The following is a 19,536-nucleotide window of genomic DNA, read 5'->3' as shown; positions in this document are numbered from 1 at the left end:
TAAAATGTGTGTAAATTTGTATCCTTCACACAAACTCAGTCTCTTACACTGATACACAGTAAATGTAACAACAGGGCTAAAGGTTTAAAAAAAGATCAAAAGAATCTATTCGATTTTAGAAATACATTTAAACTTTTAAAAATGCTTATTAAGACATTTGTATAAGTCACGTGTGATGAAAGCTACACAACTTTTTAAAGTAAATTATGAAGCAAACTGGAAAAGTGATGTATTTTCATAGTGACCTGTGTTCCACTTAATGTTTCTTAGAGACAACTAGTGTCTTTTAAAAATTATTCTTTATTTCTGATTTCATAATTCAGAACTAAATTTTTCATAGAAGCAGAAGTGTTGAGCCATGCAAAAGCAGCTGGGTTTTAGTCTCCTTGTCCTAATTAAAATACTATGCAGTATCTCTTATTTCTTTCAGTAGCATTTTTTCTAAACATTAATCATCAGATTTGCTCACCAAATCTTTGAAGTAGAAGGAGGTAGGTTTGCCTAAAAAGATGCCCTTCTCAATCATCCTGGACATTCAGTGGCATTAGTGGGTCTTAAAAGTAGTTATATCCTCTTCTAGTGTTTGCATAAAATATGTGAAGTTTTTCTTGCTATGTCAATAACAGATGGTGCTGCTAATTCCCAACATTTCTTAAATTATTTTATATATCCTATGGTTTTCATTGATTATATGGACATGTTTGTTCATCGAACAAAATCAGTGAACTGTTAAAAAAAAAAAAAAAAAAGAATAACCCTCCCACAGAGAGAATAAGTGACTCTTTGGTGAATGACAATATGAGCTCATTGCCCATGTGAGCGGTCCTCCCCACAGACAGTAAACTCCAGGACTGTTTGATACAAGTCAACTTTTCCATTCGAAGATTGACCAGAGGGCTTCCCTGGTGGCGCAGTGGTTGAGAGTCCGCCTGCCGATGCAGGGGACACGGGTTCGTGCCCCGGTCCGGGAAGATCCCACATGCCGCAGAGCGGCTGGGCCCGTGAACCATGGCCGCTGAGCCTGTGCGTCCGGAGCCTGTGCTCCGCAACGGGAGAGGCCACGACAGTGAGAGGCCCGCGTACCGCAAAAAAATAAAGATCGACCAGAATTCAGGAATTGAGGGGAACCTACAGAGTGTCTCTCACATTTGATGAGGCCAACCCACCAGGTACTGGCTTTATCAGTTTTCTCTTTGACCGAGAAGCCCTGTGATCTGGCCATGTTGTGTGTACTTTCCTTCTTTGTCCCATTCTTCAGAATAGGATAGTCAGAGAGAAGACCTGTCCATCTTTGGCTTTGTTTAATAGAGCTTCTATTACTACTGAGCTATTGCAACAAATACTGACATTCTCATCTGGTCCCTCAACAGTCACTCAGTATGCCCTCCTAGCTCCTCCAAACTCAGGGACATTAATAAAACCTTGCTCAAATCTCCTCTACTTGCTGCCTAAGAAACAGAAACTTTCTCAGAAAAGGCTTTGAGTCATCCCTCACGGTCAATTCAGATCCATCTACACAAGTCTTTAAGAATGAAGAAAAGTCCTTAAGAATTGAGGCAAAAGGTAGTATTATTTGTTCTCTTCTCTTTTGTATTCTTTTCAGGACAAGATCAGTCACAAGGATGGGGAATTAGAGAGTTGGATGTCTGTGCTCAAATCATCATATTAAGTTAAACATTTCTGAGTGGCATTTTAAAATATAAAATTTGAATTGGTCATACCATATCCCTATTGCCTACAAGTTGGTAGATGCAGTGGAATTTAGAAGGACGTAACCCACTTTCTAGCAATGTTAACAAATTTTGCTGTGTCAGTTCCCATTGTACTACAACACTCAATAAAGAAAAAATAAACTTCTAATTTTGTTATAATTACACAGGCTTTTCTGAGGTATCAATATGCCTGGAGCAAAAGCTTTATTAAAGTCAAATCCAGCAACGTGGTGCTCTCAGGACATTGTTTCAGGTATTATCTCAATAACCCTCCACCTTATAGTGTCCATTTGAGGGCTTCTCATCCATTCCAGTTGCTGGACTGGTGGTTGGTTCTCCTGGCATGGATGGCATGCAATGCAGATTCTATCACAGGGTGGCACAAGACTCAGGTGCCTAATTAGGTACCAGCATATTCTTGGCATTGGAAATATACTGAGGCATAGCCACTTCTCCTCACTAAACACTGTATTGCTTAAAATTAATTCAATTTTTAGCAAGTCCAAGCAGCTATCAGCTTCTTGTCATACATGCCTATCTCAACAGTTGGCTCTGCTACATAAACGATCAGATCTTCACATACACACTCGTTTAGGTAACATCGATTGCCAGCCAGCATGGTTCTCTAGCCTTCTTCCCCATCGCCAGGCTCTGATAAATTCTAAAGTTGCTTTCCCCAACTTTTCTGTCTTTTGTTCCTATTATTTTCTGTAAGTGTCTGACTCCTCACCAGTAAGGCCTCTGAGTAAGATCTTCAGCTCTGAGTATGGAAGGGAAGACAGAGGCTGCGACTGGCCCTTCCAGGCTCCGTGTATGGAGCCAGGTCACGGGAGGTCTTTCAGCGGCAGGGCCAGGAGTAGTGAAGAGAGAGAAGCCTGGGATACCTACCTCAAGAACCTAGAGTGGGGCACAAAACAGCAATAGGGGTAGATGAAAAACGAAAGTGGTGCAACCATGGTCACACGTGGAGACATACTCACTGAATTTGAATTCAAACCTCTCAGTATACCCCCACGTATTCATGTGTAAAATTCTGACACTAGGACTTCCCTGGTGGCGCAGTGGTTAAGAATCCGCCTGCCAATGCAGGGGACACGGCAAGATCCCACATGCTCCAGAGCAACTAAGCCTGTGCGACACGACTACTGAGTCTGAGCTCTAGAGCCCGTGAGCCACAACTACTGAGCCCTCGAGCCACAACTACTGAAGCCTGCGCACCTAGAGCCTGTGCTCCGCAGCAAGAGGAGCCACCGCAATGAGAAGCCTGTGCACCGCAACGAGGAGTAGGCCCCACTCGCCGCAGCTAGAGAAAGCCCACGTGCAGGAACGAAGACCCAACACAGGCTAACTAACTAACTAAATAAATAAATAAACTTATTTATTTATTTGTTTATGGGGAAAAAAATTGTGACAATAATAACCCCTTACTACAGAGAGCTATTATACCATTGAGATAAAGAATATAAACTCCACACAATAATACTTGGCTCATGTTAGGTGCTCAAGAAGATGTGGTGTACATATGTATGAAATATGATGCAGCCATTAAAAAAATGAAATAATGCCATCTGCAACAAAATGGATGGATGTAGAGGTGATCAAACTAAGTGAACACAGTCAGACAAAGACAAATATCATAGGATAACACTTATAGGTGGAATGTAAAAATTGATACAAATGACAACTTGACAAAACAGAAACAGGCTGGCAGACTTCAAAAAGACATTTATGTTTACCAAAGGGGAAAGGTGGGCAGGGGGGATAAATTAGGAGGTTGGCATTAACACACACACACACACACACACACACACACATATAAAATAGATCATCAACAGGGACCTACTATACAGAACAGGGAACTCTACTCAGCACTCTGTAATAACCTAAATGGGGAAAGAATTCGAAAAACAATAGACATATGGATATCTATGACTGCATCAAGTTGCTGTACACCTAAAACAAAAACAACATTGTAAATCAAGTCTACTCCAAGTTAAAGTAAAAGTTAAATGAAAAACAACACAAAAAAAAGTAAGGAAAGAAATGCCTACTCTGTTACCCTCAGGCCTAGTGACCTGGGCTGGTGTCACATCCCTGGAGCCTGAGCAGCCTTGGGTCCCATGGCTGGAGTACGCTGGTGCTGAGGGAGCCAGCGGGGAGGACGTGCCAACAAAGGAGCCCTGCCCGGACTCAGAGTGCCCCGTCCCCTCTAGATGGGACTACGATCACCAGATCCAGGCAGGCCCTCCTACACCTAAGCCAAGCCTACTGCACCCCAAAGATGGTGGACCCTCTGGGCTCAAAGAGCGTTAACAAGGGACCTGGTCGCCAGGTCCCCTAGTGGTAAGGTCCCCACCTCCAGCCTCCTTCCTTAGAGTAGCCCCATGTACGGACGACAGCACCCTCAGCAGAGTGGTTATGCAGGGGTTGGCATCTGCCAGGGTAAGGGGGAAAAAGGAATGAGGCACAAGCCCTTGAGTCCTTGTGCTGGCACACTCCCCTCTCTTTTACAAGCCAGGAACACAACTTTCCCTAAGGCTCTGGTTGCCTGAGTCACCACACTGGAGCATGAAGAAATCCTGCCGCCTTGTGGCCGCTTCCTGTAACAACAGCTATAAACCTGCTGCTGCTGGGTACTTAATGTTCACAAGGCCTGAGGGGCGTTAGGTGATACCTGCCCTCAAGTAACGTGCTGGGGTAGGTCATCGAAGAAGAATTCAAAAATGGGAAGACTTTCCAGAAGCCCATTTCAAGAGATAACTTTTACTCACACTGTTTAAGGGAAAAAAAATAAAAGCACATGAAGAGATGCTCAACGTGGCTAATTATCAGAGAAATGCAAATGAAAATGACAACGAGCTATCACATCGCACCAGTCAGAATGGCCATCATCAAAATGTCTACAAACAGTAAATGTTGGAGAGGGTGTGGAAAAAGGGAACCCTCCTCGCTTTTGGTGAGAATGGAAATTGGTTAAGAGCCACTGTGAAGAACAGTATGGAGGTTCCTTAAAAAACTAAAACTAGAGCTACCAAATGATCCGGCAGCCCCACTCCTGGGAGTATATCCACAGAAAATCCTATTTCAAAAAGACACATGGGCTTCCCTGGTGGCGCAGTGGTTGAGAATCCGCCTGCCGATGCAGGGGACACGGGTTCGTGCCCCGGTCTGGGAAGATCCCACATGCCGCGGAGTGGCTGGGCCCGTGAGCCATGGCCGCTGAGCCTGCGTGTCCGGAGCCTGTGCTCCGCAACGGGAGAGGCCACAACAGTGAGAGGCCCGCGTACCGCAAAAAAATTAAAAAAATAAAAAATAACAATATGCTTCCTTGTATCCCATACTATAGTAGGATATTTTTACTCTCCTGTCAAAGATGAACTTTACTTTGACCTGTAGCTGTGCTCTTATCAAGTGTATGTTTCATTGATTCCTAGCATCAGTCCAGTGTGATAACATCAAGCTAAATATCCTCTCAACAAAGGCATTTGACCATGGGAAACAGGATTCTACTTACTAGGTTTATCTTATGAACCTGCAACAGCAGGCTTATAAACTTATAGGAATTAGTTTCCAGCTCTCCAAAAATGTCCATCTACTTTGTATCCACAGGTTTGTTTTGGTAGAGCAGCTGTTTGTCAGTCAGTTACTTTGCATCTGTAAATTCATCAGATGGGCTATCTATGTCTGAAATGTCCATCATTTTTAAACACTCTGAAGCATGTTGGATGTCATCATAAGTTAAACCTCTCTTTCTCAGGGAAAATAGTTTAAAGCACAGAGATAATCTGAAGTTGTAAAATTAAATTCTAAATCAGTTACAGTTTTAATAAATAAGTTGGGATTAATGGATACACACTACTATACATAAAATAGATAACCATCTAGAGGGACCTACTGTATAGCACAGGGAGCTACGTTCAATATCTTGTAATAACCTATAATGGAAGAGAATCTGAAAAAGAATACAAGTATCTATCTATCTATCTATCTATATGTATACGAACCACTTTGATGTACACCTGAAACATTGTAAATCAACTATACTTCAATTAAAAAAAATTTTTTTTTAATTAATTGAGAAAGTCCTGTTTAAACTGGCTACCCTTTTCTGGTGACACTTTTTCGGAGTTCTAAAGCAGTCTTACTTCCAAATATCAAGTCATTTTTTGCTTGTATGAGTTTTTGTTGCAACCTATCCATAACATCTAATGACTCAGATGTACTCAGTTCATCCTTTTTCAGACTTTGTGGCCTCTTCAAAGATCATCAAACAGCTTTGGAGAAAGAGCATATAAATTGTTTTGCTATAATACTTTTCTCCACTCTCATTAATATATTTCCAAATTAAAGAAGGACATTGTTACAAACTGAATGTGCCCCCAACCCCAAAATTCATATGTTGAAGCCCTAACCCCCCAGTGTGGCTGTATTTGGAGATGGAGCCTCTAAGGAAGTAATTAAGATTAAATGAGGTCATAGGTGGGGCCCTGGTCCATTAGGATTAGTGTCTTTATAAGAAAAGACTCCAGAGAGCTTGGTTTCTCTTTCTCTCCACATGCTCACAAAGAAGAGGTCATTTGAGCAGCCGTCTGCAACCCATGGAGAGAGGCCTCACCAGTCACCAACCCTGCTGGCACCTTGATCTTGGACTTCCAGTGTCCAGAACTTTTCTCCACAGTGTGCAGTATGCTCTGTTTGGTTATTCACTGCCCTAATCCAGATGTACACGTCCTTCAATCTGTCATTAAAATAAGTCATTTAGCAATGGAATAGAATAGAGAGCCCAGAAATAAACCCACACACCTACGGTCAATTAATCTTCGATACAGGAGGCAAGAATATAAAAGGGGAAAAAGTCTCTTCAGCAAGTGGTGCTGGGAAAGTTGGGCAGCTGCATGTAAATCAATGACATTAGAACACACCCTCACACCATGCACAAAAATAAACTCAAATTGGCTTAAAGACTTAAACATAAGACACAACACCATGAAACTCCTAGAAGAGAGTATAGGCAAAACATTCTCTGACATAAATCGTACCAATGTTTTCTTAGGTCAGTCTCCCAAGGCAATAGAAATAAAAACAAACATAAAAAAAATGGGACCTGGGCTTCCCTGGTGGTGCAGTGGTTGAGGGTCCGCCTGCCGATGCAGGGGACACGGGTTCGTGTCCGGTCCGGGAAGATCCCACATGCCGCAGAGCGGCTGGGCCCGTGAGCCATGGCTGCTGAGCCTGCGCGTCCGGAGCCTGTGCTCCACAACGGGAGAGGGCACAACAGTGAGAAGCCCGCATACCACACACACACACAAAAAAGGACCTAATCAAACTTACAAGCTTTTGCACAACAAAGGAAACCAATGAAATGACAACATATGGAATAGGAGAAAATATTTGCAAATGATGCAACTGACAAGAGCTTAATCTCTAAAATATACAAACAGCTCATACAACTCAAAAAAAAAAACCCAAAAAAACCCAACCCAACCGAAAAATGGGCAGAAGGGGCAGAAGACATTAATCGACATTTCTCCAGAGAAGACATACAGATGGCCAGTGCACACAGGAAAAGAGGCTCCACGTCAGTCATTATTACAAAGTCTACAAATAACAAATGCTGGAAAGGGCGTGGAGAAAAGGGAACCCTCCTACACTGTTGGTGGGAATGTGAGTTGGTGCAGCCACTATGAAAAACAGTAGGGGGGTTCCTCGGAAAACTCAAAATGGAATTACCATATGATCCAGCAATCCCACTCCTGGGCATGTACCTGGACAAAACTCTAATTCAAAGAGATACATGCATCCCTATGTTCACAGCAGCACTATTCACAATAGCCAAGACATGGAAACAACCTAAATGTCCATCAACAGATGAATGGATAAAGAAGATGTGGTACATATATACAATGGAATACTACTCCGCCATAAAAAAGAAAGAAAGAATGCCATTTGCAGCAACATGGATACAACTAGTTATTATCATACTAAGAAAGAGAAAGACAAACACCATATGATATCACTTATATGTGGAATCTAAAATATGCCACAAATGAACCTATCTACAAAATAGAAATAGACTCACAGACATAGAGAACAGACTTGTGGTTGCCAGGGGGGAAGAGGAGAGGGAGAGGGATGGACTGGGAGTTAGTAGATGCAAACTATTACATCTAGAATGGATAAACAACAAGGTCCTCTTGTATAGCATAGGGAACTATATCCAATCTACTGGGATAAACCATAATGGGAAAGAATATAAAAAAAGAGAATGTATGTATGTGTATAACTGAGTCACTTTGCTGAACAGCAGAGACTGGCACAACATCGTAAATCAACTATATTTCAATAAAAAAATGAGTCATTTAGCCTTCTTTTTCAGTGATGTCTGTGTCATACTGGCACTGGTAGGATAATCATTCTTGTTTTCATTATCTGAACTCTTAGAAAACATGGTCATGATATTCAGTGTCAAAAATTAAACTAGCACTATCTCAATACAAAGTCCAATAGTTAATCCACAAGCAAAATGAAAAATAGACTGTTAGTGCTCATGATTACAACACACTTAAGGTGGACATTTAAGTCACATCATTTGGAGTGACGTTACAATGAATGCTCCAGTTTTGTGAACCATAAATCATGGTTGCCTGCATCAATGGTAAGGGAAAAAAATAAGCAACAGCAACTACAGAAGGCAGATAATCTATGCCATATCCATCTGACACTAAAAATCGTATTGATTTCAGCCCCTATTTTTCAGGTAGCCTTGTGGGGTTCTATATTCTCCCCCAGACTTCTGCATCCATCACCCAAAACTGGGACTTTTTGTGTCCTGAGGAGGGGTTTCCTGGGATGCTAAACTTTCAGTGCTAAAACTGGGACAGTAGTGAGCAAACCAGGGGGTTAGTCACCCTTGCCTAAAGGAAGCTCGGAGTCTATATCAGTTATATCAATTTCCAGAATGGATGGATTCAATGAGTAATTAGCTACACTTACTGAGCATCCACAATGATCAGGTATATAGTGCAAGGTTTCTTCATGCGCATTTAATTTCTTTAAAAATATTTATAATGGCCCCACAAGTAGATGTTATAGTCTCCATTTTATAGATGGAAAAAGTAAGCCTCAAAATCTAGGCTGCACCACTCATGGAATTGGGGAAAAGTGTAAAATGGATTTTTGTCCTTGCCTTGGCTAGAGAGGAACCATATCTGAGTAAACTAAGGGTCAGACACACTGTCAAAGAGGAGAAAATTCAGTAACTCTAAGAGAAAGACAACAAATTATAGAGGGATGAGTTAGGGCCTGCCAGTCCCACTGCCCTTTGCGCCCTCCAGGTGGCTCCCTTTGTTTCTGGAACATTAGGACCTTGTTTTATTAAGAGGTGCATCCCTTATGCAGTAATTCTTAAACTTTGTCTCTAATGGCAGGTCAGAGAAAATTTAGACTCAAGGCACATGACCAGGGATGAGGCTGTAAACCACCTTATGGTCAGCATGTACTTTAACATTAAAATAATTAAATCATTATTAAAATGTTTAAATACACTTTGACTTTGTATTTCAAAATCCTTGTCTGAAATTACTGCTCCAGAAAGCAGTAACTATGGGCAAGCTAATTAACATTTATATTCCTTATAAAAGCAAATATAATATGATGCCTTCCCTCTCTATTCCACAGTCTCTGAGAATTGAGAAGAAATAATTTACATAAGACATATTCTTTAAGCTTATTACTATTTGGGGAGTCAAGGCTCCATGCTTCTGTCACGGCTGCATTTTTTTTTTCTGAAATTCTACCACTAGTTCTCACCTGTAAAACAGTCACAGCTCAGCCAAGCAGGACATACCACATTTAAAGGCTAGTTCCCTGGTCCAGACCAGAGAGTTAAGATAATCAGTATCTCATTTTCAAACTTATTTATCTTGTGTTCCAAGTGTAGGCAACAAGGTAAGTATTGGCTATTTCAGATTTATTATCTTATCACCACAGATCTGAGCAACACTGTAATAAAGAGTATAACTTCATTACTGATATTTGATCACTAACAGCTTTCAAGCCTCTTTTCCCCCTCTTCTCCTATTGCCCCACACCTGGACAGGCCTGTAAGAAACCCTGCGGGCTCCCTCTCCTGGTGCCAGTGGAAGTTCAAACCATGCCAGCCCCTGCAGGCACAGTTAGAACCCTCACCCCAACGCTACTACCTACACAAAAAGAATATCCAAATGGCCAATAAGGATATGAACAAGGTACTCAACATCATTAGTCATTAGGGAAATATAATTAAAACCATAACATGTTACATCTATACTAACACCAGAATGGCTAATATTAAAAAGACTACCCAGGGGCTTCCCTGGTGGTCCAGTGGTTGAGAGTCCGCCTGCCGATGCAGAGGGCATGGGTTCAATCCATGTTCGGGGAACTAGAAAAGACTATGAAGGAGGAGGTTGCAGAGTATCTAAGACTCTCATACACTGCTGGAAGCAGGATACTTCATTACAACTATTTTGTAAAACTTTTGGCAGTATCTGTCTAAGCCAAGCATATGCCTAACCTGTATGATGTAGCAATTCCACTCATATAATAATTAATTAATATAAAATTATATCAATGTATCTATCTACCTATAGATATTCAAGAGATATACATGAATAGGTCAGTCAAAAGGCATGTAAAAGAACGTTCATAGTATTTACAAAAGCCCCAAATCTGAAGCCACCCAAATATCCATCAACCAGTGGTATATTCAGTCGATGGAATAGTACTCAGCAATTTTAAAAAGCCTCTGCTACACGTAACAACATGGATAAACCTCACAGACAAAATGTGGTAAAAGCATCTAAACATAAAAGAGCAGATACTAAATTATTTTCTTTGTCATCTACACTAACCTATAGTAAGAGAAATCATTACAGTGGTTGACCCTTGGGAGGAGGCTGACTGGCAGAAGACGTGAGGAAGCCGTCTGGGCTATCTTGATCTGGGTAGGGGGCACGATACACCTCACTGTTTGCCTCCACTGGAGCCTACCTTGCTATTCTCAAGCGTGCCTTTCCTTACTTAGCAATATCTTGTGGCCGTTCCCGTGTCAATAAAAGTAGCTCTCTTTCATCAACTTTGAGTTGCTGTCACCTCTTTTTATTAAACATACTTTCAGGAATCTTGTCTCCTTAAGCAAGTTACAAATGCTACAAGGGCAGGGGCTCTATCTTGCAAATCACATGAAGAAAGAGAATTTGGAGCTGCGGAGAGAGACAGACCTGGTTTTAAAACCGAATTTCACCACTTTGGGCTGTATAACCTTGGACAAATAATGTACCCATCCAGCCTCAGTTTCCTCATCTATAAAATGGGGGTATAATGCCTACCTCATGAAGTTTATTAGAAAGTTTTACATAGACAATGAATGGAAGGAACTTAATACCTAATGGGTGCTCATCAAACGACAGCTGTCTTCTCTTCCAGCCTCATCAAGGCCTTGCTCACAGAGCCCTCAGAAAAGCTATGATGATTCTCTTACCTCGTTCCTGGAACCAAGCAGCAGTCTAGAGACTAAGGGCAGGGCAGCATCAGCTCAGCGTGCTTCCTAATGCCAATCGCTCCTTCTCAAGGTCAGGAGACACTGTCCAGCTGATCACACCATTTAAGACCTGAGGATGAATTCCGAGAACGCATAGTAATGTGTATCCTGAATTGCTCTCCCCAGTCACAGACAGCAATCCCCTCAGAAGGCATAAAAATGAGGAAGTGTGCTGAACTTCAAGGCTGGCAGGTGGGGTTTGACAGAGACCACCTAGGCTAGTCCCAGAATCAGGAGTATAAGAGAAATGTGTTAAATAATGAGGATTTGAAGAAGTAAATAGCACCCCTGCGTGGCCAACATTCCATATGGAAGCTGTTCTGTGCTTTGATTCAGCCTGGGGTTTTTCCTAACTGCTGTATCATGTCCTGGCTTCACAAGGGTGGAGAGAGGACTAAGACACATTCAGGAAAATGAGTACAGTTGTTCCCATAATCTGTTCCTCACCAAGATCTGTGGCTCTGAGCCCACTGTGCCTCTAGGGCCTCCTAGCTTCATAACAGGCATTAATTCAACAACCTCTTGCCATAGGCATTGTACAGATCTTAACCTGAGCAAGCCCCACCTCACTCCTTTTTTTTTTTTTTTGCGGTACGCGGGCCTCTCACTGTTGTGGCCTCTCCCGTTGCTGAGCACAGGCTCCGGACGCGCAGGCTCAGTGGCCATGGCTCACGGGCCTAGCCACTCCGCGGCATGTGGGATCTTCCCAGACCGGGGCACGAACCCGTGTCCCCTGCATCGGCAGGCGGACTCTCAACCACTGCGCCACCAGGGAAGGCCCTTTTTAAAAAATAAAAATAAATTTATTTATGGCCGCGCTGGGTCTTTGTTGCTGCGCGTGGGCTTTCTCTAGTTGCAGCGAGCGGGGGCTACTCTTCATTGCGGTGCGCGGGCTTCTCACTGCAGTGGCCTCTCTTGTTGTGGAGCACAGGCTCTAGGCGTGCAGGCTTCAGTAGTCGTGGCACGCAGGCTCAGTAGTTGTGGCTCGTGGGCTCAGTAGTTGTGGCTTGAGGGCTCTAGAGCGCAGGCTCAGTAGTTGTGGCACACGGACTGAGTTGCTCCGCAGCATGTTGGATCTTCCTGGACCAGGGCTCGAACCTGTGTCCCCTGCAACGGCAGGCGGATTCTTAACCACTGCACCACCAGGGAAGTCCCCCACCCCACTCCTATATTCTGCTCTCTGATCTTTCAATGTGGGTGGGATTCATGAAACTGTATTTCTTGCCAGACTCCTGCCTTCCACTGTATATGGCTGTCTATCTTCTCGTAGGTTTCCTAAGCAATATGAGGACAGATGCCAGGACTAACTTATTCACAAATGTAATCTTGGCACCTATCACGATGCTTGGCACAAAGAATGAGCTTAATAAATGTCTGCCGAATAAATGAATGTTGACGTGCTTGAACTGTCCAATATATGCTGTAACTACTGATTGCAGAAATCATTTCACTCACTCACTTGATCCAAGATTTATTAAGTATCTCCTATGTGCCATGAACTGTATAAGGTGCCAGGGTGACAAAGATGACTAGAACATTATCCTCTGCCCACAAGGATCTCCAGGTGGGAGAGAGAAGGTGTGGAAGTGAATAATATGACCAGAGCTACCACAAAGGAATGAGCAGGCTGCTTGACACCTGCCTGAATAGGTGGGCTAAGGCTTCTGAGCCAGCTGACTGTTTGGGATGAGTAGCAGCTCTCTAAGTAGGCAACTCGGGAAGGGGAGGCGTTCTACTCAAAGGGAACGGGATGCTGTGCATGAGGCTGGGTCAGGGTCACTTTGCATTGGCCAAAACAAGTCTCATGGCCAAGCCTGACTTCAACAGAGTGTGAAGAGTAACCCTCCCGGGAGGCGCACTGCGAAGACGCAGCTGGTCGGCTCCTTTCCCCCTGGCGCTTCTGCCCAGCTCTGGCGGACAAGTCTCGACCTCGTGCGCGCCCCTCCCCCCCGGGACCGCTCCCTCCCCCTTCTCGACGTAGTCGAAGATAAACAATAGTTGGCCGGCGAGCGCAGAGTGTGCATCCCGCTGCCGCATTCGGCGGGCTGCGTGGGACCGGCGGGATCTCGGCCAGCCTGCCATGGCGGGGCTGTACTCCCTGGGAGTGAGCGTCTTCTCAGACCAGGGCGGGAGGAAGCACATGGAGGACGTTACTCAGATCGTGGTGGAGCCCGAGCCCACGGCTGAAGAAGAACCCTCGCCGCGGCGGTCTCTCTCTCAGCCGTTGCCTCCGCAGCGGTCACCGCTGGCTTTTCCTGGCGGCGAAATCTCGGGGAAAGGCCCGGCGGTGGCAGCCCGAGAGGCTTGCGACGCGCCGCCGGACGCCGGGGCCTCGCCGGCTCCCGGCTGCTGCTGTCGCCGTCGTTCCTCAGTGGCCTTTTTCGCCGTGTGCGACGGGCACGGCGGGCGGGAGGCGGCACAGTTTGCCCGGGAGCACTTGTGGGGTTTCATCAAGAAGCAGAAGGGCTTCACCTCTTCCGAGCCGGCGAAGGTGTGCGCTGCCATCCGCAAAGGCTTCCTCGCTTGTCATCTCGCCATGTGGAAGAAACTGGCAGAATGGCCAAAGACTATGAAAGGTCTTCCCAGCACGTCAGGGACAACTGCCAGTGTGGTCATCATACGGGGCCTGAAGATGTATGTAGCTCATGTGGGTGACTCAGGGGTGGTTCTTGGAATTCAGGATGACCCAAAGGATGATTTTGTCAGAGCGGTGGAGGTGACACAGGACCATAAGCCAGAACTTCCCAAGGAAAGAGAACGAATTGAAGCACTTGGGGGGAGCGTGATGAACAAGTCTGGGGTGAATCGTGTAGTTTGGAAACGACCTCGGCTCACTCACAGTGGACCTGTGAGAAGGAGCACAGTCATTGACCAGATTCCATTTCTGGCAGTAGCAAGAGCACTTGGTGATTTCTGGAGCTATGATTTCTTCAGTGGTGAGTTTGTGGTGTCACCTGAACCAGACACAAGTGTCCACACTCTTGATCCCCAGAAGCACAAGTATATTATCTTGGGGAGTGATGGTCTTTGGAATATGATTCCACCTCAAGATGCCATCTCAATGTGCCAGGACCAAGAGGAGATAAAATACCTGATGGGTGAGCATGGACAGTCTTGTGCCAAAATGCTTGTGAATCGAGCTCTAGGCCGCTGGAGGCAGCGTAGGCTTCGAGCGGATAATACTAGTGCCATAGTAATCTGCATCTCTCCAGGAGTGGGCACTCAGGGAGATTTCACCAATGGAGACGAGCTCTACCTGAACCTGACTGATAGCCCTTCCTATAATAGTCAAGAAACCTGCGTGATGACTCCTTCTCCATGTTCTACACCACCAGTCAAGTCACTGGAGGAGGACCCATGGCCAAGGCTGAACTCTAAGGACCACATACCTGCTCTTGTTCGTAGTAATGCCTTCTCAGAGAATTATTTAGAAGTCGCAGCTGAGATAGCTCGAGGGAATGTCCAGGCTGCAGTCATATCCTCAAAAGATCCAGAGCCACTTGAAGAAAATTGCACTAAAGCCCTGACTTTAAGGATACATGATTCTTTGAATAATAGCCTGTCAGTTGGCCTTGTGCCTACCAATTCAACAAACACCATCATGGACCAAAAAAACTTAGAGATGTCGATCCCAGGTCAAATGAAAGCTCAAGAAGTTGAAAGAACCCCTCCAACAAACTTCAAAAGGACATTAGAAGAATCCAACTCTGGCCCTCTTGTGAAGAAGCATAGACGAAATGGTTTAAGTTGAAGCAGCGGTGCTCAGCCTGCAAGCCTCCCCACAAACTCACGGCGAAAGAACTCTGTTAAACTTACCATGTGACGCAGACTTAGGGGCCAGAAGAAAATGGGAAATCCTTTACTTCACCAGCACAGAAAAACTGTTTGTGTTTGCTGAAATATATCTGGAATTTTTTTTTTCCAGACTTCTAAGAGGGCTTTATGAATTTGGTGCCGAAGCTGAACTTTTTTTAAGGGGACAAAATAAAAATAGTATACAGTTTGACTTTTTGGAATTCAACAGTTTTATCCTGGCCTTGTACTTGCTTGTATTATACCTGTGAATTTTGTAGATGTTAGGGTATAAGTTGCTATAAAATGTGTGTAAATTTGTATCCTTCACACAAACTCAGTCTCTTACACTGATACACAGTAAATGTAACAACAGGGCTAAAGGTTTAAAAAAAGATCAAAAGAATCTATTCGATTTTAGAAATACATTTAAACTTTTAAAAATGCTTATTAAGACATTTGTATAAGTCACGTGTGATGAAAGCTACACAACTTTTTAAAGTAAATTATGAAGCAAACTGGAAAAGTGATGTATTTTCATAGTGACCTGTGTTCCACTTAATGTTTCTTAGAGACAACTAGTGTCTTTTAAAAATTATTCTTTATTTCTGATTTCATAATTCAGAACTAAATTTTTCATAGAAGCAGAAGTGTTGAGCCATGCAAAAGCAGCTGGGTTTTAGTCTCCTTGTCCTAATTAAAATACTATGCAGTATCTCTTATTTCTTTCAGTAGCATTTTTTCTAAACATTAATCATCAGATTTGCTCACCAAATCTTTGAAGTAGAAGGAGGTAGGTTTGCCTAAAAAGATGCCCTTCTCAATCATCCTGGACATTCAGTGGCATTAGTGGGTCTTAAAAGTAGTTATATCCTCTTCTAGTGTTTGCATAAAATATGTGAAGTTTTTCTTGCTATGTCAATAACAGATGGTGCTGCTAATTCCCAACATTTCTTAAATTATTTTATATATCCTATGGTTTTCATTGATTATATGGACATGTTTGTTCATCGAACAAAATCAGTGAACTGTTAAAAAAAAAAAAAAAAAGAATAACCCTCCCACAGAGAGAATAAGTGACTCTTTGGTGAATGACAATATGAGCTCATTGCCCATGTGAGCGGTCCTCCCCACAGACAGTAAACTCCAGGACTGTTTGATACAAGTCAACTTTTCCATTCGAAGATTGACCAGAGGGCTTCCCTGGTGGCGCAGTGGTTGAGAGTCCGCCTGCCGATGCAGGGGACACAGGTTCGTGCCCCGGTCCGGGAAGATCCCACATGCCGCAGAGCGGCTGGGCCCGTGAACCATGGCCGCTGAGCCTGTGCGTCCGGAGCCTGTGCTCCGCAACGGGAGAGGCCACGACAGTGAGAGGCCCGCGTACCGCAAAAAAATAAAGATCGACCAGAATTCAGGAATTGAGGGGAACCTACAGAGTGTCTCTCACATTTGATGAGGCCAACCCACCAGGTACTGGCTTTATCAGTTTTCTCTTTGACCGAGAAGCCCTGTGATCTGGCCATGTTGTGTGTACTTTCCTTCTTTGTCCCATTCTTCAGAATAGGATAGTCAGAGAGAAGACCTGTCCATCTTTGGCTTTGTTTAATAGAGCTTCTATTACTACTGAGCTATTGCAACAAATACTGACATTCTCATCTGGTCCCTCAACAGTCACTCAGTATGCCCTCCTAGCTCCTCCAAACTCAGGGACATTAATAAAACCTTGCTCAAATCTCCTCTACTTGCTGCCTAAGAAACAGAAACTTTCTCAGAAAAGGCTTTGAGTCATCCCTCACGGTCAATTCAGATCCATCTACACAAGTCTTTAAGAATGAAGAAAAGTCCTTAAGAATTGAGGCAAAAGGTAGTATTATTTGTTCTCTTCTCTTTTGTATTCTTTTCAGGACAAGATCAGTCACAAGGATGGGGAATTAGAGAGTTGGATGTCTGTGCTCAAATCATCATATTAAGTTAAACATTTCTGAGTGGCATTTTAAAATATAAAATTTGAATTGGTCATACCATATCCCTATTGCCTACAAGTTGGTAGATGCAGTGGAATTTAGAAGGACGTAACCCACTTTCTAGCAATGTTAACAAATTTTGCTGTGTCAGTTCCCATTGTACTACAACACTCAATAAAGAAAAAATAAACTTCTAATTTTGTTATAATTACACAGGCTTTTCTGAGGTATCAATATGCCTGGAGCAAAAGCTTTATTAAAGTCAAATCCAGCAACGTGGTGCTCTCAGGACATTGTTTCAGGTATTATCTCAATAACCCTCCACCTTATAGTGTCCATTTGAGGGCTTCTCATCCATTCCAGTTGCTGGACTGGTGGTTGGTTCTCCTGGCATGGATGGCATGCAATGCAGATTCTATCACAGGGTGGCACAAGACTCAGGTGCCTAATTAGGTACCAGCATATTCTTGGCATTGGAAATATACTGAGGCATAGCCACTTCTCCTCACTAAACACTGTATTGCTTAAAATTAATTCAATTTTTAGCAAGTCCAAGCAGCTATCAGCTTCTTGTCATACATGCCTATCTCAACAGTTGGCTCTGCTACATAAACGATCAGATCTTCACATACACACTCGTTTAGGTAACATCGATTGCCAGCCAGCATGGTTCTCTAGCCTTCTTCCCCATCGCCAGGCTCTGATAAATTCTAAAGTTGCTTTCCCCAACTTTTCTGTCTTTTGTTCCTATTATTTTCTGTAAGTGTCTGACTCCTCACCAGTAAGGCCTCTGAGTAAGATCTTCAGCTCTGAGTATGGAAGGGAAGACAGAGGCTGCGACTGGCCCTTCCAGGCTCCGTGTATGGAGCCAGGTCACGGGAGGTCTTTCAGCGGCAGGGCCAGGAGTAGTGAAGAGAGAGAAGCCTGGGATACCTACCTCAAGAACCTAGAGTGGGGCACAAAACAGCAATAGGGGTAGATGAAAAACGAAAGTGGTGCAACCATGGTCACACGTGGAGACATACTCACTGAATTTGAATTCAAACCTCTCAGTATACCCCCACGTATTCATGTGTAAAATTCTGACACTAGGACTTCCCTGGTGGCGCAGTGGTTAAGAATCCGCCTGCCAATGCAGGGGACACGGCAAGATCCCACATGCTCCAGAGCAACTAAGCCTGTGCGACACGACTACTGAGTCTGAGCTCTAGAGCCCGTGAGCCACAACTACTGAGCCCTCGAGCCACAACTACTGAAGCCTGCGCACCTAGAGCCTGTGCTCCGCAGCAAGAGGAGCCACCGCAATGAGAAGCCTGTGCACCGCAACGAGGAGTAGGCCCCACTCGCCGCAGCTAGAGAAAGCCCACGTGCAGGAACGAAGACCCAACACAGGCTAACTAACTAACTAAATAAATAAATAAACTTATTTATTTATTTGTTTATGGGGAAAAAAATTGTGACAATAATAACCCCTTACTACAGAGAGCTATTATACCATTGAGATAAAGAATATAAACTCCACACAATAATACTTGGCTCATGTTAGGTGCTCAAGAAGATGTGGTGTACATATGTATGAAATATGATGCAGCCATTAAAAAAATGAAATAATGCCATCTGCAACAAAATGGATGGATGTAGAGGTGATCAAACTAAGTGAACACAGTCAGACAAAGACAAATATCATAGGATAACACTTATAGGGGAATGTAAAAATTGGTACAAATGACAACTTGACAAAACAGAAACAGGCTGGCAGACTTCAAAAAGACATTTATGTTTACCAAAGGGGAAAGGTGGGCAGGGGGGATAAATTAGGAGGTTGGCATTAACACACACACACACACACACACACACACACATATAAAATAGATCATCAACAGGGACCTACTATACAGAACAGGGAACTCTACTCAGCACTCTGTAATAACCTAAATGGGGAAAGAATTTGAAAAACAATAGACATATGGATATCTATGACTGCATCAAGTTGCTGTACACCTAAAACAAAAACAACATTGTAAATCAAGTCTACTCCAAGTTAAAGTAAAAGTTAAATGAAAAACAACACAAAAAAAAGTAAGGAAAGAAATGCCTACTCTGTTACCCTCAGGCCTAGTGACCTGGGCTGGTGTCACATCCCTGGAGCCTGAGCAGCCTTGGCTGGAGTACGCTGGTGCTGAGGGAGCCAGCGGGGAGGACGTGCCAACAAAGGAGCCCTGCCCGGACTCAGAGTGCCCCGTCCCCTCTAGATGGGACTACGATCACCAGATCCAGGCAGGCCCTCCTACACCTAAGCCAAGCCTACTGCACCCCAAAGATGGTGGACCCTCTGGGCTCAAAGAGCGTTAACAAGGGACCTGGTCACCAGGTCCCCTAGTGGTAAGGTCCCCACCTCCAGCCTCCTTCCTTAGAGTAGCCCCATGTACGGACGACAGCACCCTCAGCAGAGTGGTTATGCAGGGGTTGGCATCTGCCAGGGTAAGGG

General features: G+C 43.9%; 1 protein-coding gene across 1 annotated transcript; it reads left to right on the top strand.

Annotated features, from left to right (window-relative positions):
* Positions 1 to 13,240: 13,240 nt before the first annotated feature.
* Positions 13,241 to 16,380, top strand: LOC309813726 (protein phosphatase 1D-like). Its single transcript, XM_082638824.1, has one exon. It carries the CDS (start codon positions 13,373 to 13,375, stop codon positions 15,041 to 15,043), a length of 1,671 nt encoding a protein of 556 aa, XP_082494950.1. The 5' UTR covers positions 13,241 to 13,372; the 3' UTR covers positions 15,044 to 16,380.
* Positions 16,381 to 19,536: the final 3,156 nt, after the last annotated feature.

The sequence above is a fragment of the Mesoplodon mirus genome, assembly GCF_964341445.2.
Source record: "Mesoplodon mirus genome assembly, chromosome: 12".
NCBI classification, from domain to species: Eukaryota; Metazoa; Chordata; class Mammalia; order Artiodactyla; family Ziphiidae; genus Mesoplodon; species Mesoplodon mirus.
The sequence above is the reverse complement of the archived record's forward strand: the minus strand, read 5'-3'. Positions and strand labels throughout refer to the sequence as shown.